Below are 25,204 nucleotides of genomic sequence, written 5' to 3'. Positions count from 1 at the left end.
ACTCAAAGCAAAACTTTAAAAATTTAGTTTAGTTGCCAAACTTAAAATTTTATCGAGGTTTGTTGCTTGAAATTTCGAGTTCATCCAACTTTTCTTTTTTTTCTTTTTTTTTTTTTTTTTACAGTGTAAAGTTAGCTATTATTCAATGTATAGGAACAACACAATGAATCCAAATTGTCAGTTGATTCTCAGAGACTGCTTTGGTGTATGTACAAGCACTACAGACATGTATTTGTAAAACCAGACAGCGATGAGTGACAGTCATGAACACCAGTTTTTATTTGTGCTAAACAAATATTTATAACAATTCTTATGCTGTTTAATTTGAGATTGTGAGATATATAGATTTTTTTTCTTTTTGCTATTGGTCAGCCAGTGTTTGTGTTCTTTATATTTTCTGGTCTCTTCAAAAATATAATTTGGAAGGAGTTGCATTGCACTACCGGGATATTTTGAAAAAAAAAATCCTCCACCTCAATTACCATCATGATAGAATAGTTGTGTAATGTAATAACAGTCAAATTGGCTGACTTATACTGATGACATTTTGAAATTGTGCCTTGAATGTATTTTACATTAACATCGTCATTGTTTTGTGTCGAATGGGTTGAGTAACGTTTTAAGTGAACTTCATAGCAACATTTTGACATGCTTGCGTTACGGAGGTAGGAGCAATTGTTAGTCTTTTGCGCCCCTTTGTGGTATTTGTGCAGAAGTGAATGAAAGCGTTTTCATGACCATACAAAAAAAATATAGCATGACAACTAAATCGGGATCGTTTTTCTTAATGAAAAAAACGTAGTTCAAATGATTAACTTTACTGAATAGCACGAACAAGTCGTTTAGTAACAATAAATTAAGACGAATCTGTTAAATCTCAAAATACAAAAGTCAATTATAATTACAATTATTTGAATATTAATTAATGAATTATTTAGTTGTCATAACATGTATGTGTTAAGCATATATACACATCAGTGTGAGTGTAATTTGATGAGTGTTGTTGATCATGCACGTTCAACGAAGTTGGACTAAAATAAAAGCACTGTTAAGTGAATAAAAGCTGCAATCGAATGAGATGACACATATGATGCATATAAGTCTTGGTAGAATTTCACACAGCACTCCTTGGGGTTGTGGAATGAAAGCAAACTACATTACATACATTACATATTGTACGCCACGGGCGCAGTGTAGGAAACAAGCCAAGGAGACAAGAATATTCGCATGGCCGATTTACTGGAAACCGGCTACCATTCGTTTACTATGGTACGTATGACTTGCATAGTGTCGGGAACATTGTGTCTCTATACATTGCACTCGCATGAGCAAGGGAGGGGCTGCTGCAAAACTCACCGATAGAATGAATGCAAAGAGCCAAAAGAACACTTCCTGTTGATGCAAAAATTGCAGCAGCAACTGTCTGACACATCTGGACTGGAGAGGGGGGGAGGCCTGGCTGTGGCTGTTAGCGAACTCCGAAAGGGAATGGACAACGTTTCGTGTTAATCTGCAGCACGGTGAGTCCGGTGGTTTTAATTGTGGTGTGGGCTTACGAAGGTGTACGGTCATGCCAGTGTGTCTCCTGTCTCACTTCGGTAATGGTGGACGCTACTGCCAGGCTCGCAAGCTAGCAGCTAGCGCATGCTAGCTTTAGCCATCCGCGTTGGTTTACATGGGATGATTGCTATCTGGGCTAACGAGCTAGCTAGTCTCACGACTACTTCATATGACAGCCGACGTAATGCCGGAGTTCGACGATCTAACTGAAAATCTATATATGCCTATGAAGCTTTTGTACACGTTGGAAAACACGACCAGACTGTCAAGCTTGTTCACAATGAACGTATATAGAGAGGTCCATGAGAAAGTCCGGTATTTTGCCAAAATGAAGGCTAAATGTTAAGCTAGCTAAGATAGTTAGCAAGTGTTCAAATTTTGCTTGATAGCTGATAGCACGGCCCTGTGAAGCAATGCAGATATGGTAAATCAATTTAGTACAGTGGTGCACACACTTGATAGTAATGAAACTGATGGGGCTTAGGGGTTTATATGGTCTGCACCAGTGGGGAGACTCCCATTTATACAGATGGCTATGAATAGATTGTAATAAATGCCATCAAAAGTTTGACGCGGTACACATTTGCACCCTTTCGCATTGGCAGTAAACGTTCCACACGATGGAATAGTATGGTGCTCAATCTAACAAGTTTTTTGCTCAAAGTGTGGTCTGAATCCACTTTATTTGAGACTGTCTGGGGCAGCATACCTATTTGGTAATCAGCATCCCACACATGTAATTATTTATATAACTTTACCTGGAAAACTTAGTAAGGTACCAGCAATGTGGTTTAATGTACCAATGCCTCTAATTGCACTGTTATGGTATGGAAGACCAAAGTGCAGGGACCAGGCAGGTTATTCAGTACATCTGCGTTTACCCAGGACACTAAGCACCAACATGAGTTTCCTTAAAAATGTTGCATTTTGTTTTCTTAGGTGGCCTGTCAGCATTTATTTGTCTTATGCTATTGAGAATTAAGTCCAGTATAGTAGCTGCTGTATGTCATGGATAGGTGGCTGAGGAGAGGGTGCTAACGTTTGAATGCACTGCAAGGGTTACTGTTCCTGCTTTGCGCATGTGAACTACGTGCTACGTAACGATTTGTCAAAGTTTAGCTACAGCTTTTGTGCATGTGTGTGCACATGTGACGGACTTGTATGTTGCAAGAAAGTTTCTTGAACAGAACAAATTTTAATTGTTTTATAATTACAGCTCTGTAACAAGCTGTGGGTTTCCGCAACCGGCACATGAACTTGCGCTGCATCTACCGAAGTCAGTGTGAGTGGCACTTTGCGGCATGCCAAACTGGATCAGGCCTGGAGCCGCAAGGGATTCGGTGTGAGCCCGGGATTACTGAGCCCCTTTCTGGTCAGACTTCGGTGATGAGGAATGTAATTCCGTTTAGTTGTTGGGGTCACTTACAGTTGTGGCCACCACTCCTGCTGTGATTTATTTTTCAGTTTGGAAAAGTTGATCTTAGTTGTAGGCGTTTGTTTCTATGTTGCTATGTTAAATCAATGCGCTCAGGAAGGATGTTCCAGTAATGCATAAAGGATAGGGTAATACAGCAAAATACTCTTAAGTATTACATGTTATCATGAATGTAAAATGTATAAACATGCTGTAATCTTGTTGTGAAAAGGACGTAACCTGTGGCAGAGTTACGTACACTTCTACTCAAGGTGGAATCTATATCTACAAATTGTGTGAATGGCTACGTTTAATAAAATATAACAGTATCATAACCAGAATATTACCAATAACCCTGTTGCATACTGCAATGTAAACACCAATAACCCTTTTGAAAAAACCAAATATGCTCATATTCCATTTTTTAAAAACCCGATTAACCCTGAGTTATGCCGTTTTCTAACCTGAATATTAGGTCATATATACGCCTATTGGGATATCCCCATCTAAGCAATATTGATTTGTGCTCTGCGCATGTTCCAGTCGAAAGGAATCTTGACAGAAAATATTGACTTTGAAAACATGGCGGCACGCAAAACTGCACATTTTTGGAGCGAGGAGGTACTACCGGTACCAGGTTGTTCATTATACGCCTTGCTGTTTTTGTTGTATAAAGGAAGAAGATGCGGAAATGACGCGCATTGTGTCATGACATTCTTGATTGTTCACATTTACCATGGGAACCAGGAATAACCCTGTTTGCTCAGGCATGAAAACGGGTTATTCTGAATGTTTCAGAAACCGGAATATTGACTGCATATAAATCTAGTGATTGTGTGCGTGCTGCACTTTTTCTAAGCCTGAATATTCTTTTCCGTACCCACATTTTGGGTTGCTCCATCCAATGGTCATGGCACATTGTCTTATGTCGCTTAAATTATTGCACCTCTTGGTTTAGAAGTGAACAAATAAATGTCAATTACTCGTACTTCGGTACAAGGTACATTATTTAAAAAAAAAAAAAAAAAACTTAAACTGTATTATGGAAAACAGGAAGTGAACAAATATAACAGTTACTGATTGTAAAAGTACCAGATGGAGGGATAGGATTTAATAAGCTTTGTTTCTTCCTACTCCTTTTGGACATGTGTAACTGTGAACTGATTATGTGATGCACTCAATTGTAATCTGATGAAATAAAACCATTACCAATTACAAGCAATTGTGGGCCCACTGCAAACAAACTCAGTCTAGCTTATTTTAACCTGGTATTGTTCACATGCCGTCACTGTCAATCATGATCATTTCAGTGTTGCGTCTACTGTAGTCACTGGTCCAGCTTTTTTTTTTTTTTAATATTCCCGCTTCAGTCAACAACTTACTTTCATGTCAGTGTGTCAGTCATTGCTTATCGTGTTTTTTGATAAAGAAGTGTCTGGCTTCATGTGTATACGTTAGCGGTAAACCCCTTTTTGTCTTTAAGAATTTCAAAACACACCCATTTGATTGCTTCAGGGAGACTTATCCTTAAATAGCACCAAGTCAATAACAAGAACTTGTTTTTGCAGTTGGCAAATTTACCTCATTCATAACCTTAAACAGTTTTTGCTGTACTGGAATTTCTAGCTTATACAAAAATACACCATAGAGTATACATTTGCATACCACTTTTTAGAAAATAGAAAGCCATAACAGTTTAGATGAATTCATATTCATTCATTCATTCATTCATTTTCTACCGCTTTTTCCTCACGAGGGTCGCGGGGGTGCTGGAGCCTATCCCAGCTGTCTTCGGGCGAGAGGCGGGGTACACCCTGGACTGGTCGCCAGCCAATCACAGGGCACATATAGACAAACAACCATTCACACTCGCATTCATACCTATGGACAATTTGGAGTGGCCAATTAACCTAGCATGTTTTTGGAATGTGGGAGGAAACCGGAGTACCCGGAGAAAACCCACGCATGCACGGGGAGAACATGCAAACTCCACACAGAGATGGCCGAGGGCGGGGACCGAACCCTGGTCTCCTAGCTGTGAGGTCTGCGCACTAACCACCAGACCGCCGTGCCGCCATGAATTCATATATGAAATATAATTAAATTAAGCTATTCTAGAAATGTGTTAATTTCTACTATATATGACATTTTAAGATTAAAGCAGTCAATAATGGCATAGTTGATGTCTGACCATAACCAAGACTATAGTGGTGATGTTTGTTTTTTTCTTGAGAATTAAAACAATTGAATGTGTATATATATATATATATATATATATTACCTACCATTACCATTATATATACAGTACCTAAATCTGACTTTTGATATCATTGCAATTGCAAGGTTTCATCTGCTGTACTGCAGGAAGCAGCCTCATCAGGAAAAATTTTTACCAGCTCAACTAAACCGCATATGGACATTTTGATCTAATTTTAAACATTTTGAGAGCATGTGAGCTTTAGCCACCATGTGCATTTCGACCACTGAGCATACATTCTTTGGCTGCCCTCGTAACATTTTTCCAACCTTTCTGCATGCCATAAGTTACCATGTTTGATGTTTAAGTGCATGGACATGTTGTGCTCGACTGCATATGTGGGAAAGTAATGAGCTCCCTCTGCCAATTCTGTCCCTCTTGCGCCATCTTTCCTCTTCTGGTGCTGAAATGAGCATGCATGTCTTCATGGACAGGTATCTTGGCAAACCTGTGACTCGGTATATGAAATGTCCAGCTGGATTGCCAGCAAGAGACTCGAAAGGGGTTGCAGCAATGGGATTGATTTGAAGAAGAGGTGCCATTTACTTGATGCTGCATTATGAACTTGCTTTTTGTGTATCCTATCCTATCCTAGTTGTCTTTGGGCGAGAGGTGAGGTACACCCTGGACTGGTCGCCAGCCAATCACAGGGCACATATAGACAAACAACCATTCACACTCACATTCATATTCATATACATATGTGTGTGTGTATATGTATACATATACATATATATATATGTGTGTGTGTGTGTGTGTGTGTGTGTGTATATATATATATATATATATATATATATATATATATATATATATATATATATATGCACATATATGTGTGTGTATATATGTATGTGTACATATCTATATATATGTATGTATGCATGTATGTTCACATTCATACCTATGGAGAATTTGGAGTCACCAATTAACCTAGCATGTTTTTGGAATGTGGGAGGGAGGAAACCGGAGTACCCGGAGAAAACCCATGCATGCACAGGGAGAACAAACTTTATGCAAACTCCACACAGAGATGGCCGAGGGTGGGATAAAACTCTGGTCTCCTAGCTGTGAGGTCTGCGCGCTAACCACTTGACCGCCGTGCAGCCCCATGGTACAGTAATATTATTTAAAAATATACTCCCAAATTGTGCGCTATTGGCAAATAGCTGTGTGCAACTTGCCAATAGAACCAGACTTTCCTCATTCTCTGCCAAATATGGAACATGTACAGTACCTTCAGTAGGGTGGGGCATGGGAGTCTCCAGGATTTACATTCCAGGATTTACATTCTGATTGTCCCAAGATGGTTTTAAACGTTTACATTTTCATTCCTAGTTTTGATGCCAGTCCGCCAGCTACAAGAAATAACTGCAAACACCAATGAAGAAGAAGCCGGTGAGCACCATCACAGAAGAAATGTCTCAAAGGTTTCGCCTAAAATTCATAAAAAGAAAGCAGTTGGCTCATTGCAGCATTTTCAACACAAAGATCGGACTTCCTCTAAGCAGTCAGAATCAGAGAAGTCTAACAATAAATTATGTCTGCCTTCTGCGAATGTAACAACATGCCCACTGATGTTGTGGTTCAGTGTTTGGTAGAACTGTCACGATAACCGATAAATCGACATCAGTATACATGCCTGTTTGTTTTGTTGCATCGTTTGATGTACAGTACATGCTGTGATCATGCCGAACATGTACACTGATAACATGTAATAGTTGTAGTATCTTGCCTATTTTGATGATTTGAAGTGCTACAGAAGCTTCTTTTGTCAGCGCATTGCTACACATACTTATGCTAGTTCCATCACCAACAGCAGCATAGATACAGCAACAACACTTAGGATGTCCGCTCTCCTTGGGATGGCTGTGTGTTCCAGCACAATACGTGCAAAACAAGCATCTTATTTGAGAGCTCGGTGTACACTCTTCCGTAATCGAGTAATCAGAAAAAATATATATTTTTCCTTGGTTAAAGAGCAATAATGAATTTACAAGAAAAAAAATTAAACATTTCACATCCATTGGTTTATTTATTTTTTTTAGATAATCAAGAGTTTTATTTTTTAAATTGACTGTGTATAGTGTAACAGCTGGATGTTAGTTTTAGTTGTTTAGTTGTAGTTGTTTAATTTTAGGACTATTTATAGTAAATGCAATTTGACTGGACGCAGAACAAATGGTTCTTCAGGGAGTGTAACCAGGCAAACAAGCGTTACATTGAAAAAAAAAAAAATTAACAGTGGCAAAGGGGAATCAGGAGGCGACTGCGATTGTGGTATGCACAGTGTTTCACCACATTTTCTGGCTGTTTTTTAAGTTTTTGTTTTCCTTCTTTTTCCATTGCCTTGTCTCGAGCCTCTTCAATCTCCACGTGTCCTTAAACACCCGCTTCGTCCTAGGTCGTCTGTATGGGTGACGTACACATGCTGACATAAGTGATTCCTCAAAGAGGAAGAACCCAGGAAGACCTGGGTTCGTCCAAGGGTATGGATGTGAGTGTGAATGATTGTTTCTCTATTTGTGCATTACATCATAGTTTTAACATTCTTATTCACGTAGAGGATCCAATATTGGGGGCAGTTGATGGGAGGTGCCGGTGACATGTCATGATGTGCTTCTATGATGACATCACAAAAGAGTAAAGAAAAGCAAGGAAAAAGCACATTGACTTTTGAAATGCTCACTGAGCTGCCTCACATCGTCATGTGTGTCCAATGCATGCTAATTTTTTGTTTATTTTTTGTTTTCTCCCTCAGGTGGTTGACAAACTGGAGAAACGCATCCAAGAAATGGACGACGGCAGCTACATCGAGTTTGATGTGCCGGAGTTCAGCAACACTGTTTTGACTCAACTCAATGAGTTGCGACTGCAGGGCAAGTTATGTGACATCATTGTTCACATTCAGGGTCAGCCATTTCGCGCCCACAAGGCTGTGCTGGCAGCCAGCTCACCCTATTTCCGTGACCACTCGGCTCTCAGCACCATGAGTGGCCTCTCCATCTCAGTCATCAAAAGCCCTGAGGTGTTTGAGCAGCTTCTTGCATTCTGCTACACAGGTCACATGTCCCTACAGCTAAAGGATATTATCAGTTTCCTCACCGCTGCTAGCTTTCTGCAGATGCAGGTAATTATTGACAAGTGCACCCAAATTCTTGAGAGCATTCACTCCAAAATCAGCCTCCCGGTTAATGCCTGCAGCCCAGAGAAGGATGACTCGCAGACGAGTCGCAATGGGGTCAATGACAGCAATCTCTTTGTCAACCCTACCCAGATCTCCCCCCCTTACTACTCCCGTCAGAGTCATACAGGACACGAAGCACGCTTGGATCTTGCAGGAAAAGGCCTGGGCCGTGGGCGACAGCTGCAAGAAGAAGGACAGTCAGATCGTGGCAGCACTGACAGTGTGTCAGAGCATGATACTCCCATGGAAGGCGAAATGGAGCAAGTGGAACTCATTGGAAAAGATGGGCAAGTAACAGATGTCCATGTGAAGGTCGAGAAAACAGAGAGGCCTACCTACTCTGATAGTTCCTCAGCAGGTGATGATGGTTACCACACAGAGTTGGTAGATGGAGAGCAAGTTTTGGCTGTTAGTGTAGGTTCTTATGGTCCAGTTATCCAGTCTGCTGCCTACTCGTACTCAGGGCTGTCTTCCCCGTGCTTTGTCAACCTCAGCAACTCCAGTCCATCCCGTTCCATCCTTAGTGGGTTCAGGGGAGGTAGAGCCAGGGCAAAGCGTCCTCTGGCCATCCCAGCAGCGGTACTGAGTCACATCAAACCAGGTTCAGATGACACAGAGTCTGCTGTGGGACCCACCATACTGGAGAACGATGTGCGAGAGCGTAGTCTGAGAAGTCAGTGGTACCCGTACAACGAAAGACTCATTTGTGTCTACTGTGGTAAGACCTTCAATCAAAAAGGGAGCCTTGACCGTCACATGCGCCTGCACATGGGGATCACCCCATTTGTTTGTAAATTCTGTGGCAAGAAGTATACGAGGAAAGATCAACTGGAGTACCACATCCGTGGCCACACGGACAACAAGCCCTTCCACTGCCAGATCTGTGGAAAATGCTTCCCATTTCAGGGCACCCTTAACCAGCACCTGAGGAAGAAGCACATGGGAGCAACCGAGGGCAACAACCATATGGACTCTCCAGAGAGGGTGGACGGAGGCTCAGGTCAGAAAGACCAAGAGGATACCGCTGAGGGGATAGCCTATGAGGCACAATATGCAGAAGAGGCACCAGCTGATGATATAGAGGAGAGTTCCAAATGCAGTCCAGAAGAAGCTCAAGCATCCAGATGTGATTATTAGGTCCTGCTTCAGGTTAAAGAAGCTTTAAGAAATGTCTATTTCAAATCAATGTTTTGTTTTTGTTTTTTTAAATCCGCTTCCTCAACTATTGACTTGACTTGCATAAAGGGGTTCTGGTGTGGAAAGCTAGGTGTGAAATTCAGAGGCAAGGCTTTGTAGAATTGGATTTCTTTCAAGCAAAGGGAGTTACATCGGGAGCTACATCTTACTATTTTTGCGGTGGTCCCAATAATCAAGACCCCCTTAGATGATTTCTCTTTATATCTTTCCATGTTTTAAAAACATATTTACAGAATTATATAGGCATGTTGCAATAATTGAAAATGTGAAAACTCTGGTAAGATGCTTGTCATATCACCTTTTTACCTGACCTGTTTTTGCACATACGGCCACAGGAGGTCACTCACTCACTAGGAATGATCTTTTTTTTGTTTTTCAAAGGTTTGTGTGGCATATCTGTTCAATACCTCATAACACAACTACTTACTCATAACAGACAGTATTCTCACATCAATGGAACTTACTGGGTTCTACCTCATAGCCAAGAACCTATCGGGCACAGACAAGTTCACTGTTAGAAATCCATTTATGTACAGTATCTTTTGCCAAACCATGTATAGAATATTTTGTCAACAAAAAGCCTTGATACACAGGGGAAATAATCCCTGTTGATTGTATGGATAAGACTTGGTCAAATGAGGATTAGAAGGTGCTATGTTTTTGGAAATAATAGAAAACAAAGACTAGATGGCCGTGTATACTTAAACATATGATATACGTTTACTGTGTTTTCCCCACAAAACACAGGATTTTTACCTCATCACTTATACAGGTGGCGCTCTGTTGTGTACACCATGGTTTTAGATACTGTTGACTGTGAAAAGGATCTCTTGATCAAATTCCTCCACATTTGGATGTCAAGATTTACATCAGAATGTGTAACTTGTTTTGACCCGAGTTGGGTACGATTGGCTATAACTCATTATTCATTAAATGCAGTCGGATAACTCTGGTTCTGTACATCAATGTACTAATCTCAATAATATGCAAAAAGCAACAAAGGAATCTCAGCCATTTTAACATGGTTTTTCTTCCGTTATTTTGAAAGGACTGTTGTCTTTTTTTCTCAAATTTCATGCTGTCCTACCTGCCGTCTTTGTTCTCTGCATTGGTGAGAGTCAAATATAAATGTAAAATATAAACTCATTGACCAAGGTTGTTTGCAGTAGTCAATACCACTCTGTGTTTGACTTGCGTGTGGCTCAAGCAATCACTATTGTTAAAGGTGGTGAAAGCAGGTGATCCAAAGTATTGATGCACTTTGCAGAGTTTCAGGGTGGGATTGGTGTTGTCCCAGTGATACCCTGTGCTAATCTCTGTTTTAAATCTGAACCTGCAATATCATAGTACTAGCCTCACAGCGGTTACTGCATCATGATGAGACTCTGCAACCACAAGATTACTTTTGGCTACAAATCATGCATAGGACTTTGTTGTGTTTTATCTGTAATGGGGATTGGGAAGTAGCTAGTATATTAGAGACTGTTTTATTACCATTGTGATTTCATCACTCAATCCTAATTATTAAGTAGGCACTTATAAGGCCTGATTGATGATATCTTTTTATATCTATTTGGAGATTTTAAGCTCAGCTGGGTGGTCTTTTTTTATTTTTATCAACATTGTTAATTTCCATTAAATTGATTGAATGCCTTTCTTATGGTGCAATTTTGCTGTATGACAACGTGGTGTTTTGCCAGGTTACATCAAGCAAGTCCTTATCCCTCTTAATGTACAACCTTCACAATCTTTACTCATTGCCAGTTGAGAAAGCTAATCAATTCTGGAGGAAATTTGCAAGAATCATTTTGTTTTTTACTATTATTGTTATATATCACAGTTTTGGTTAACCAGTCTTTCAACTTCACCAGTACTCTTTAAATGAATGTTTACCAAGGTTAGTTTAAATTCATTTCATTTTTGTCAGTTGTTGGTTTAACAGCTCACCAGTCATTAGTTGGCACACTAATTTGATTTTGCCAATGATGATTCCAAGTGTGTATTGTCTTGCAAGTTGCCCCGAAATGATTTGCAAATGAAGGGTACAAACTGATTAAACTCTTTTGTGCCATAAGTTTACACCAAAGATTAGCAGGTGATTTTTAGCAGTACATTTTGTCTGTATTTCATAATTGAATGCTTATTAAGACAAATTGGTTGTTCATTAAGTTCAAGTTCATTGCGATTTGCAAGGAATGTACCCTCCCAGCTTAAAACAATCATTTGTGTCCAATCTGATCAATTTGTAATGAAGATGAAATCGTAATTAGCAACACTCATTTAAGCCATAAATAGTTGATAGTACAAATGATGTGCAATAGTCATTGTAATTGTGTGACGCCAACATAAACAAGATAATTCTTCACAACAAGTGGCATTTAAACCTAGTGCCTTGCCACAAGCTTTCAATTTTAGAGTTTGGCACTTAGAATGATGTGCCTCGTTTTTTTTGTTGTTGTTTTTTTTTTCCAAACAGGTTTAATTGATTATATTATAATGAAATATAGCCACATCATTTATCGTAAAGTAGCACCAACAAGAAACGATCGATCTTCATCCATTTTGTACTTTTTTTCATGTCCTACCCCCACCTTGATCCCTTTTTATCAAATGAAAAATGTTTTGTTCTTTGCTTCTGATATGTTTTTATTGTCATGGAAAAGACAGTTATTAGGTAGCAAGTGATTACAATCAATTGAGGCCATCACCCTATACTCAGACTGCGTATTTTTTATCCCTCGGCTTCAGCCGGTGAGGACAATCCCATCAATGTGCCGTACATTTTTGGTCTTTGAATGAACAACGGAAGGAGATGCATGAAACGCGCATATCTGCTTCCCTCTCCTGCTCCACCATTGGTGGGAGAGCATCTGCTTGGGTATTTAGTGTGCATTTAAACAAAAAAAGCATACCCTCATATACTGTAGTTGAATTGCACGTTGCGCAACCACAAAATTGTATAAAATTGCCAATGCATAAGTTTAAAACTTGAGTTATTTAGATTTTTTTGATTGTGCACTTAAGTTTTTATAGTACATAACAAATCCATTTGGGAAGTCTGTAGGTATCCAGCTAAAATGGCCTCAGTTGCTGAAGCGAGGGTCTCTTCCCATTAAAAGGTGCTTATTTTAATTGTAAGGTTTTGTTTTCTTATCAAATAAGTATATAAGTCTATGTATAGGTAAATGGAGGGGGTATTGTTGAATTGCTTTTCATGTAGCTATATTTACTTAAGTCATAGTACACACACAGAGCCAACTGACTTTGACACTCACTCTAGTTGACTTTTTGTCAATTCTTAGTTTGATGCAGGAGATGCATTTTGGGCCACACGTCATCAAAAGGAAGTGTTTACAGGGGGAAGCTGTCAGACTACTTTTTGAAATTGCAGCTCATCCTCTTTGTGTTAAACTCACTTCAGGTAGTTTACGAACACTGATACAGGCTTAGAAAAAAGCTGAAGTCTTCCATAGCTTTTTTTTTCCAGTTTCTGTCCACTGTGTATAAGTAAAAAAAGCAATAAACTTTTATAAAAGTGGTGTATTGGGATCATCAAGCAAAATGAAATTATTGACCTGTCATAGCAAACAAACTGATTGCCAGGAAGATTTTAAATTTAAGTAGGAACAGGACAATTTGAAATTGATTTATTTTTATTTACTGGACCTTTTTAGAAAGGTCACTATACATGAGAAATATGGTAAAATGATGACCAGGTGACCTAAAAGCTCATGAAAATCCAGTGGTAGTAAGTGAACCGCAACAGAAGAACTGAGCATGTGGCTCAGTCATCTACTCTGCAGTGGCTCGACACAGAGTTACACCTCCAGCTGTGTCAAAATAATGAAAGGGATTTTTGGGCTGTAAAGCCACATTCTGGGAGAGGGCTGTGTGTTGTCATGTTCAGATTTGGTGGACACTTCTGGCACCTCAGTTACAGATATTTGAGTTGTACTTGTTCAGGATGAGAGAGGGGTTGATCAACTCAACTCCTGAAACGCACTATAATGTCTCTGACTCACATGTATTTGGGGACAAGGCAAAAAACGTAGAACTCAGGGTGTATAATGTTCTCATTTCCAATGGTCTCATTGGGCATGCATCCTATGTCCACAATCATGCACTTCTCTTCAGGCGGGGAGACAATTCCTCAATCAGTGGTTTTCATACATTCTGCCTCAAGGACTCAATGAGTCTGTAATGTTCCCCAAAACTGAAGCTTGGCGTCCAGCTAAAGGCCACAAAAACTGAGGCTACGTTCACACTGCAGATCAATTCTGATGTTTTGCTCTCATTTGTACCAGCATTCGTGGCTCCAACATCCACCCAAACACGACTCAGAACAGACATCGCAGCTCGGTCTCCACAAATTTCCATCACCCGAAGTCATGAAATGTAGACTCCCATTGCACAAAATCCTTGAAATTGCTCAAATTGAGGCAATGTTTACTTCTGTAAACACCACAGAAGCATGTGACTGTATGATTTTGCGCATGTGTGTCACGTCCGGGATACTTGGCGTTTACATTGACAAGTCGCAATTTTTTGTTTAATGTGGACGACCACCTAAAAGATCAGATTTTAACCAAAAATCTGAACTGGGCATACCATGCAGTGTGAACATAGCCTAAGTCATGACAGCACATGTGCCCAAACTCCTGTTTTGTCCACTCTCCACACAACCTCACAACCCAACTGTGAACCTCAGAACTCTACTGTTTTGTACAACTATGAAGTAAATGAAGCTAGCTCGAGCTGTTGTTGTATCTATTGCCATTTATGAATTTTCTTTTATAGCATGAAATAAAGGTATATTTATTCAAATGATATATTTTACTCATAATCACTCTGTGCAGCTTCATTTTGGTTCTTAAGCTTGTAAATTGCTTTTTTATTAAAGAAAAAATGTCAGTAGAAAAATGCGTTTCTAAAATAAAGACGCTGATTTGGCTATGACTTGTCTCTTTCATAGTGGCTTATGTTTTTTGTTTACGCATCAGTGAGTAAAACATGGGAAAGGAGTTGATTTGATTAGGACCACGTTGGTCTTTTTTTCCACTGGGATAAAAGTGTGATACAAATAAAGTAAGATTAACAGTTGTACAATCTATTTCCTTGCGGTAGCAGGGGTGAGAAAATATATGATTTAATAAAAACCCAGTACCCTTGAGACCTGATTAAGCGAACACGTTGCAAGTTTTGAACTACTTGTTTGTGACTCACATATCTATTGTGTGCTATGAAATGCAATAGTCAGGGGCGCCATAAAGCAGGGTAAAGTTATAACATTTTAAAATCCCTACAAATTTTAAACACAGTTGAACCATTTTTTCAGCAGTACATTTTTAATGGTGTACTATTTGCTGGTGATCCTGGTATGTAACGCAAGGATCCATTTTATTACAGTCTGGTTCACTAATTTTCTATGCCGCTTATCCTAGGGTCGTGGGAGTATACTGGAGCCTATGCCTTCTGACTGTCCGAGAGGCCGTATACCCCCTAAACTAGTTGCCAGCCAATCATAGCCAATACATTATGTTTAATCGTGTTTAATTCTAATTGGTGTTTCATGAAAACTCCCTAAAAAGTGACTTTCCCTCCAGTGGACTACTGTAGTTTTTGAATCAGTGCAAGAAGAGAATATACTGGCAATCCTCTAGAGGGAGCCAAAGAGCAGCAAATACACTGTCAGGCCAGGAGCTAATGATGCATTGTGACGTGGCTGTTTGTTTTCAGATGAAAAAAACAACAGCATACCATTCCCCCTAAAAAAACGTACAGCCAAACCGAAATAAGCTGTTAAATGAAGAAATGGCATGCACTAAACAACAGTGCTCCAATCTAAAATTGCCTCAAAAGTATTGATGTATATTTTAAAGTAAAAATAGAAGATTCCTTCAAGCATTTTATTAGAGTTTGAATTTTGCGATTTTTTTACTGAAAACGTAAAGGGGGGTTATCGTTCAGTTATCGTATCAGTTTTTCTCAACATGCTTCTAATGCACTTTTCTGGTCAAAACACAGTGGAAACCTCACACACACTCAACAGGGGCCCCAGAAGCACCCAAAAATGGCATAAAATGCCAGCGTTTGAATTTTGCGATTTTTGACAAAAAACGTAAGGGGGGTGTATCATTTTTTTCAGTTTTTTTCAACTTGCTTCTAATGCACTTTTCTGGTCACAAACACAGTGGAAACCTCACACACACTCAACAGGAGCCCCAGAAGCACCCAAAAATGGCATAAAATGCCAGAGTTTGAATTTTGTGATTTTTGGCAAAAAACGTAAGGAGGGGGTGTATCGTTTTTTTCATTTTTTTCAACTTAATTCTAATGCACTTATCTGGTCAAAAACACAAAAACTGGTGGTGGGGGCAATTTTTTTTTTATTTCAAGGTCGCGCTAGTGACTCCATTTTGGAACATTATATTTGAAACACATAAAATATCAAATTTTTCGCCAGACCTGATGCGCTCGCCAAATTTGGTGAGTTTTCGGGCATGTTAAGGCCCTCAAAATGGCGATCATTTCATCGGAATAATAATAAGAAGAAGAAGAAACATTACGATTACAATAGGTCTTTCGCACTGTCAGTGCTCGAGCCCTAATTAAGCACTAAAAAAGTGTAAGCTGACGTAATCATCTACAAACAGCGTGCTGTCAAGAAGCCCAGGGGACTGCTACCTCCCTGGACGAGGTCACCAGAGGACACTGCCTGCTGAATGGAGAGAGATTAATGATGGTGAGAAAAAAAGAAAACCTTCAAATCACCTCTGACCTTTTAGGAACAACAAATCCAGGTCACCGTGGATCAGCATAGGGTATTGTGAAGGCTCTTGCAGAAAATACAGACCAGTTTTGAGGTTCTTAGCGGGACACTGACCCAATACTTACAGTACATACTTTCAAAAGTATATGTATCTGTGGAAGGCACAAGCAGTTTTTTACTGGCATAAAGTGTTGAAAAATGATGAAAAACAACAATTTTCAAAAACTAAGTCAATTACTATTTTAAATTTTACAACATAACTTTTTGACAGGGACATGTGGTGCTGTATTATGCATTAATATTGATATAAATAATCTGGATTTCACTGTCACTACTACTACAACTACAACACATGAAGCTAAATAGCTAGTCAACAGGAGTTGTGGTTGCTCAATCTCAGGACAATGCCCACTAGCGTTTTGGTAGATTGCAAGTCACGAGCTCTACCCACTACTAAACTAAATCCAAATAATTTTACATATTTGAAGGTTTTTCAAAAAGGTAACACAATATTACTTTCTTGGTACCTAATATTCAGTTACTACTTCAATTGATGGGAAAGTAACTAATACTGCTAAAAATTTTACCATCACTGTTTATGACAGAATCCTATTTTTATTTGCATTATTCTGTATGCAAAAAATATAATATTCAGAGGGCAACCATCATCTTAAACCAGGTTCTGTTCCATCCTAAAGGTTCAATGGTATCTCTAAATTTCAGTCTGACCTGTGACATAAAATAGTCTTTCAAAACCACATCTAAATAATTGAAATGTTTGTATGTTATTGATATAAATGAGCTTGGCCCTGCACTGAGCTTCTTTGGTGGAAAAAGTAGGCCCTTCAAAAGAGGGGGAAAAAAAACAGCCGAGGCCAAGTTAAAGAAAAAAAAAAGTATTTGTCTCAGGTGGCTGGTAATAATATTAATTCATCTCATAACAGGTCAATTGCCTAACTGAAATTTTCTGACTAATCTTTGTCAGTGTAATTTCTCTTATTCCCACCACGTTAAAAAAACAAACGTAAGCGAGACTTATATTTATTGAGTGCTACAGCTGTGCTACAGCCTCCCAAATTACAACTGCGTGTGTGTTTTGCATAAATAAGACCATAAGGGAGCCAAATGTGTAATAAAACTCTGAACTGACTGGCTGTGTTCTCTGCTGGTGTTTTCTTGATTTAGGGAATAGCTTTACATCAGACTGCAGCACAAAGCACCACGGTGCAATAAATAATTCCAACTTTATGAAATAAATGTCAACATGTGGTGTGAACTGGCCACCACTCATGATATATATTGTTGACCAACAGTAGTTAGATTGCTTTATCATGTTACATAGATATGGAATCATCCTGTGTGCAGTAGAATATGAGCATGCAAACTAAGTCTATAAAACTCTAGGTCAAAGGCTCTTTAACCGATCTCTGGTGAAACATAATCTACACAACCTATTTGACATTACAGTCTCAGTTTGACAGTTTTGCTACTACAAGGAGAAACTTTCAGGAAAATCTGCATAACCACACTTGAGTGGAAAGCACAACTGAGCATCCTGGGAAGCTCTGATTGCATCCTGCCATAAAGTGGCCTGACACAGTGCCAATGCTCATAAGTCACCGGTTTCCTTCCTAACTATTGTTGGAAGGGGACTTGTGCTCTGTTAGGGCTGCTGAAGTACAGAAAGATTTTCATAATTGTCCATGACGAAGGTGGATGTCATTAAAAATGCTGTGGGGGGCAAAAATTAGCCCCAAAAATTAAAGCAAATCAAATAGGTTTAGAAAAAAAAATACAAACTAATTTTCTAATGGGGGCGGCACAGCGGTCGAGTGGTACGCGCGCAGACCTCACAGCTAGGAGACGAGGGTTCAATTCCACCCTCAGCCATCTCTGTGTGGAGTTGGGTTTGCATGCGTGGGTTTCCTCCCACATTCCAAAAACATGCTAGGTTAATTGGCGACTCCAAATTGTCCATAGGTATGAATGTGAGTGTGAATGGTTGTTTTTCTATAGGTGCCCTGTGATTGGCTGGTGACCAGTCCATGGTGTACCCCGCCTCTCGCCCGAAGACAGCTGGGATAGGCTCCAGCACCCCCGCCACCCTCGTGAGGATAAGCGGTAGAAAATTAATGAATGAATGAACTTTCTTATGGTGCTTCTTTTCTGGGTTTTTTGTCAGTCACAAGCAAGACGGGACATTTACAAGTCTCCAAAAAGGCCAGAGAAAGTTACTAGATTTGTTGCAAGTCACTTTTTTGTTAAAGGCGACCTATTATGTTAATTTTTTGACCCTTTTTTTAATTGAGTTGTGGTCTCCTATAAACAGCTACACACAATAACCCGCACAGAAAACGCTCTTCCAGATCTTTCAGAATCTGCACCTATTCCAGCTGTATTTCCTTGGAATTGTGCTTCCCGCCCACTCTGCTGTGATTGGTCACATGCCCAAAGTAGAATCCACAGTGCTCTGAATACTTGTTAAATTGGCAGCACAGTGTTGCTGTCTACTGTACATTGTTGGAACAACATTCACAGAAAGTTCCATTATAAGGTGTTTGTGAACAAGTGCGAACAGGTAGCACCAAATCTATTTGGAGTGGTCCAAATGTATTCACGGTGGGCTGCCACAATAAAAATGTATGGGAAAGTGTCAATTTTACTGATAAATTATTTTCAATCATTAGTAACAAATATGCCCTGCAACTGGCTGGCAACCTGTCCAGGGTGTACCCCGTCTGTCGCCCAAATTCAGCTGGGATAGGCTCCAGTATACCTCCCCCATGAAGATAAGCGGCATAGAAAACGGATTGATACAATTACATTTACTTTTGTCAACCTCCACAATCTGTCCTTACATTGGTCATTTGAGTAAATATTGCTATACAAACATACTAGATTTCTTTGCTTTGCAAAAAGGCAACAAAGGATGACATGTAGTTAAGATATGATTTAATTATTAATTCTTTAAAAAAAAACACACACACATTGGTTATTCATTTAAGGGCAGTGTTGGTTCTGTGACACAAAGTAAATCAGTAAGAAAAGAGACAATTTTGGAAAATGGATGTTCAACCTCCTGGCCTGATTCTCCAAGTCCCCAACATGACAGGCCTGCTGGGCCCAGGTGGGCTCCACATGTGGAGGCGAGATACTGACTGAATGGAAAAATAAAGGAACAATGGAGAAGACAATGACCGAGGTACAGTATTGTAAGACTTTTTGCTAATGTGATGTTTGGTTCTCTGCTGCCTTTGATGGATGTTAAATAACTTACTCTCTCAGTCGCTAGGTAGTCAGCTAAGTTGGGTTATTTCACTAGTGGGATTGTTAACTAACTGAAATATAAATAAGGGACACCTTGCCATTTATTTTTTTATTTTGCAAACATTGAGTGTGTACAGCAGTGATGGACATATTCTACTGTATGGAGTGCATATTTACAGAAGTGAGGACATAATACAACACAATCCATAAAACAAAGGACAAGGGACGATGGAGTACAAGAGGAAGGGAGGCTTGTTTATCGTTGGTGTTGCTAAATGAAAAGTGGGCTGTGTACTGTCAAAAATTTTTTTATTGCACTTTATTATGGAGGGGAATATAAATTATGATACTTATCATTATTGTTATGTAGTTATATGATAGTAGACGTAAGTGTAAAATAAATATTATATATATGTGGGTCTTTCTTGAGGCCTCCTCCCGGTCGGACATGTCCTGACCACCTCCCATGTCATATGGCTCCTCTCAATGTGGAGGAGTTAACAGCGTTGAGATTGTAATCTGTAAAATCTTAATAATGCAGGTAAAGTGTGTACAGTATGTCAGCATGACATATTCACAAAAGCTCTTGAGACAAAGGACGTCAGTCAAATTCCAAGAAATGAATCATTTTATGAATGCACAGTTTCTCCTTATTCATATTTTCCTTTATTAAAGCAGTTTAGTTTTTTTTTCTGTGGGGGAACTAATCTTTGTTCCAGTAATGTTGACTCATTGGCTAGCAATGGTCTGAAGGCCTTTGGGGTACTGTGTTGTGTAATGTGTTGGACTACACAAGACTCATTATTTAGAGTGAGTAGGAGAACTCATTAGAAGTGGATTTTTTTGGAATGTATTTATTAAATGTTACAATTCAAATAACAATATGGATTTTTGTCAGGTGTGGCATGATTTATTCAGTTGAAATATTTAGAAATTAGCCATTTTTATTTCTAAGATACAGTAGATATACAGATACCTTATTAATTTCCGAGAGTTGATGACTTCAAGCTGGAGCCTGGAAAGTCTGGAAGATCATGTTGCATAACACGCGTAGCAATTTAGACAAAATGTTATCATCGCCAGCATTCTGTTTTATAAAATAAAAGTTCCAATCATATGTTTCCCAAGCTTTTTAAGTTTGTGTACATTTTCAGACATTGGTAATAACAGCAATAGTTTTGGTTACAGTGCTGGACTCTACATCAGTGTAAGCGTCCTGAATGAAAGCACACAGAGTCTATGTAGCAGTTGCCGTACATACTCAAGAAGGCGGGATATAATCCTTACGGTCCAGTATAATCCAGTACGGTCGAATGTTGGCGCCCTCTTAGCAGCTGGGGGAAGTTCCTGCATTTAGTCTCTTTAATGTAAAACACAAGGGAATATTGCAACGTGAAAATACCTACATCTGTATTTTCGAAAAACTATGATGAGGAAAATATAGTTTGAGAGAGAGTTCCCGAGAGAGATCTCTTTTATGCTTAGGAAACAACATCAAACAGGGCATGGAACAGTGGTCAGAGGTTGTTAGATTATAGGCAAATGTGCACGCATCCACAGTTGGAAATCAGTTCAAATGCTGAGCCTTTGGAAAATGGAAAGAAACAGGAATTCCAAATTTCCACTAAACAATGAAATGACTATTCTCCCAATGAGACACTTCACCACATCATTATGTTTTTCCAATTTCAAGCATCCTTAATAACTCCCGTATGCATCACAATTATTTTACAGCAGCAAAGGGATGCATTTGGAATGAAAGGAAAAATGTGATATTTACCTTTTTGTGCAGAGTTTATTTATTTCCCATCTTGTTTGTTTTACAGTTGCATTTAGAGTCAGATTTTTGGCTACCTTGTGTTGACAGTTAAATGTTAAACATAAATCACTGTTGAATTAACTCAGTTGAAGTATAGTATGACACTATTCCATTACTGAAATCACTGCTATACATTGTGTGGTCACTTTGGACAATAATGAAGTTATTGCAAACAACAACTATTATACACCAGCTGCAGTAGCTGTTTGAACGACTTGAATCATGTTGCTGGGTCATAAGCACGGAAAATGAGACACAATCTGAGTGGGAAAAGTGCCTTCTCCTTCCTCGATACTTTTTGTGCAGTAGACGTCAAAACACTTAACACCTAAAAGAAGCCTGAAAGGCTGACGTCTTATTGGAAATTCAAGAATGGCAGAATTATTTTTTTTTTATTATGTTTAGTTGAAAACTACACAGGAATCCCACACTGCTTATATATATGAGTAATATATAGTATAGTCAACTCCAATGTATTTATTGTGGATGTGAATTCTGACTGATAAAACTAACACTACAGTAGTAATTTTAAGACATGTGTGTATTACCTCCGTCTGCACATTCCATAAATGGATCAAATAACCAAAATAATCAATTTGTATTGTCAGTTCTGAATGTATTGTGAATAGAATATCAAGGCAAGACCATTAATTTAAAAATATACCACAGTCGTCTCGAATTTCACAGCTTCAATCTGTGACAGTTTTAAAAATCTATGTGTATTAATGAATAAATCACGCTGTTTTGTTGGTGAATAAAGCATATCATTAGTCAAATAAATATGCACGCAATACTTTTGTTATTGCTGCCATTTTTCATGAGATTCCAAAGATCTAAAACTTGTTCGAAGTAATCTATCCACCTCGCAGGTGTGTCAAGATGATGAGACAGCATGATTATTGCACAGGTGTGCCTTAGGTTGGCTACAATTAAAGGCCACTTCAAAATGTGTGGTTTAACTGTATTGGAGGTGGTCCACAGGGGTTCAAAAACCAGTCAGTATCTCCTAGGACCATTGCTGATTGCCATTAATTGGTGACAAAACCAATTACCACAATAAGCAAGGAATTTGATGTACTCTACCATGAATGTGGTTCTGATGCCATGGCACACACACACACACACACTCATTTGCACAGTTTGACAAAGTGAATATTTATTAGAAGTTGGTGACGGCCCTCAGATGTGGCCTGAAATGCAAGTGGTTAAAGGTCTCAATAAAACAATTTGTCCTGTGGTTTCTACTGATATCACGGGATTTACCAAGAGAGCAGAATGTGAAGAAATCTGACAGGGGAAAGGAAAACGCTTCTATAAACAGTCTAAGGACATGGACTTTCGCAGATGTGAAGCTTCAAGGTTCATGTTCAGGTTTGACAGTTCAGGAAATGTGGTTGTCTTTTTGCTGACTTTGCAATGCGTCAGCTCATGGTTTTCCATGTTGGTTGAAATATGGGATCTGCACAGGCTAACCTTGCTAAAGGCTTTCCATGGCGGTGAGTCCTCAGACACGCAATGTTGTTTCTGTTTATGGAGACGATGAAACACACGATTACCACAGTTTCAGGGTTAAAGCGAATAGCTTTTTAGGTAAGTGTTGAAGAATAAGAGAAACTGTGGGTTGCATGCTCACAGGCATGCACGGTACACAAGTGCTTAGCACACAGGCCTCACAGCTAGTAGACCCGAGTTCAATTCCACCCTCGGCCATCCCTGTGTGGAGTTTGCATGTTCTCCCCGTGCATGTGTGGGTTTTCTCCGGGTACTCCGGTTTCCTCCCACATTCCAAAAACATGCTAGGTTAATTGACTCCAAATTGGCCATAGGTATGAATGTGAGTGTGAATGGTTGTTTGTCTATATGTGACCTGTGATTGGCTGGCGACCACTCAACAACTGGGAAGACAGCTGGGATAGGCTCCAGCACCCATCGTGAGGATAAGCGGTAGAAAAGGAATGAATGAATGAATACATGCTCACCATTTCACTGTGTCCAGCTGCAGGGATTCATATCATTGTCCAGTCAGAAGCTTCACACTATTTTGAAACATCTTTCAGCATTCACTGCTTGTCAGTACAACAGGGGAAATAAGCTCCACCCCTTACTTTGTCAGTATGAGGTACTAACATGGTAAGTTAGGTTTTATTTGGACAAATTGTGCATGTCCCTTTAGTCCTGTTGGTCTCTGGCCTCTTAAGTAAAGTGAAATTGTCTGTAAAGTTGTCAGTCACAGAAATTCATTTACAATTGTCTAAAAAATTCTCCATTGTCGGAAATGTTCAGGTCTCCAAGTATGACATGATGCGGTTTTTGTTCATCATTGTGAAGTCATTCTAGGTTCATTTTCCAGCTGTCTTTGGAAAACCCATCGACACTTAGTCAAGTGAAGGCAAGTTTTGCTGACAGTGGACACGACTGCTGGATGCATTACTTGAACAAGTCAAGCCTGTCACATTTCATTACTCGTTTTCTAGCCTGCTAAATCTATATGATGGTGCTTGATTTTGTTCTGCCAAGTGCAGTATTTGCACTCATTTTGTAAAGTAAGGCTTCTAGATTGTACTTCTTTGTGGTAATTGTGAAAAAAATGTCATCATTATATAAAATCATTAAGAGCCGTGTTTATACAGTGAAGATTTCCTTCATGGTTTATGGTTCATGGTTCATGGCTGGTGAGGCATGGACCCCGTCAGAGTGTTATTATTTTGTTAATACAGCTTTCTCATAAAAAAAGGGGATAACCCAAAAAAGAGAATAACTCACTTTGGTTTATAAAATTTAAAGTTTTTAAACTTTAAACTATTTTTTTTCATTTTAATTTTTTTTAAGTATTTTAAACATTTATTTTACAAACTGAAAATCATTTGTGTTCTTACCTTTTATTTGTATATGAAATACATGCAGCTTTTCCTTCTCCAGGAAAAGTCCTGATACTTTGTTGTAAAAGTCTGATTATATCTTGGTGAGTTTCTGTACATAATCCTCCTTTGCGGCAGTCTAACTAACTCAATAATTCACCAAAGCATATACAAATAAGTTGAGAACAATATCAGAAATATCAAATGCATCCATGCCAGCGAGTGCAGGCAGAAATAACAAAGGAAGGAAGGACCTCAGTGACAAGCACCTTTCAGTATGCAGCAGTACCGCAAGTTCCTGCCTCTTGGCATTTCCGTGTATTTTATTGTCTGATTACCAAGAATAATGAAATTGGCAACATGCTAACAAACATAAACTGGCAGGTGCCAGGAGATAACTTGGTGTGTACTCAGACGGCAGGCAGGGTTTGCGCCACAGTCTTGGTGGTCTCGCCTTAGGTATCTTCCCTGCATTTGAGCAGGAAATAATGTGATTTTTACTGAAGAAAAAGTTTTAAAAACTCATTAGAATAATCCAGAATATAAATTTATAATGCAGTTCAATAGACAAATAATTGTTATATATTATTCTACTATATTTTATGTTATTGTAAGGCTTAATCTGCCTCTCACGACCGCTGTTGGGTCAGCACCTAGTATAATCACAATGTTTATTTACTATTGGACTAAATATCAGTATTTGCTATTTTGTTGGACACAGGCTTAATGGGCTTATTTATTCTTGAATTTTTGTAAATAGCACTTGTAAAGTATTAACTGACCCAAGAATATGAAAGTGGTAATAAAAAGTGCACAGAAAAAAAGTATGTGGTCAGGCAATAATCCTTGTGTGGGAGCACTCAGAATACTCAAATATAT

At 39.0% G+C, this 25,204-nt stretch overlaps 1 protein-coding gene across 2 annotated transcripts; it reads left to right on the top strand.

Annotated features, from left to right (window-relative positions):
• The first annotated feature begins 1,112 nt into the window (after positions 1–1,112).
• On the top strand, positions 1,113–14,557 carry zbtb34 (zinc finger and BTB domain containing 34). 2 transcript variants are annotated; one of them, XM_058071269.1, is made up of 3 exons: positions 1,372–1,520; positions 6,567–6,626; positions 7,990–14,557. In XM_058071269.1, the coding sequence occupies exons 2-3, from the start codon at positions 6,612–6,614 to the stop codon at positions 9,550–9,552; spliced, it is 1,578 nt and encodes a 525-aa protein (XP_057927252.1). In that variant the 5' UTR covers positions 1,372–1,520; positions 6,567–6,611; the 3' UTR covers positions 9,553–14,557. The 2 variants fall into 2 exon arrangements, with proteins under 2 accessions (XP_057927251.1, XP_057927252.1); XM_058071268.1 differs by lacking the exons at positions 1,372–1,520; positions 6,567–6,626 and adding an exon at positions 1,113–1,269.
• Positions 14,558–25,204: the final 10,647 nt, after the last annotated feature.

This window comes from Doryrhamphus excisus, chromosome 4 (assembly GCF_030265055.1).
Source record: "Doryrhamphus excisus isolate RoL2022-K1 chromosome 4, RoL_Dexc_1.0, whole genome shotgun sequence".
NCBI lineage: Eukaryota > Metazoa > Chordata > Actinopteri > Syngnathiformes > Syngnathidae > Doryrhamphus > Doryrhamphus excisus.
This window is presented reverse-complemented; position numbering and strand designations above follow the sequence as displayed.

What these genes read in the sequence shown, in the direction of transcription:
- zbtb34 (XM_058071268.1), top strand. Translation starts at nt 1,228, where the DNA reads ATGGCCGATTTACTGGAAACCGGCTACCATTCGTTTACTATG. An exon ending in GCTACCATTCGTTTACTATG is followed by an intron (nt 1,270 to 7,989) that starts GTACGTATGACT and finishes TTTCTCCCTCAG; the next exon opens with GTGGTTGACAAACTGGAGAA.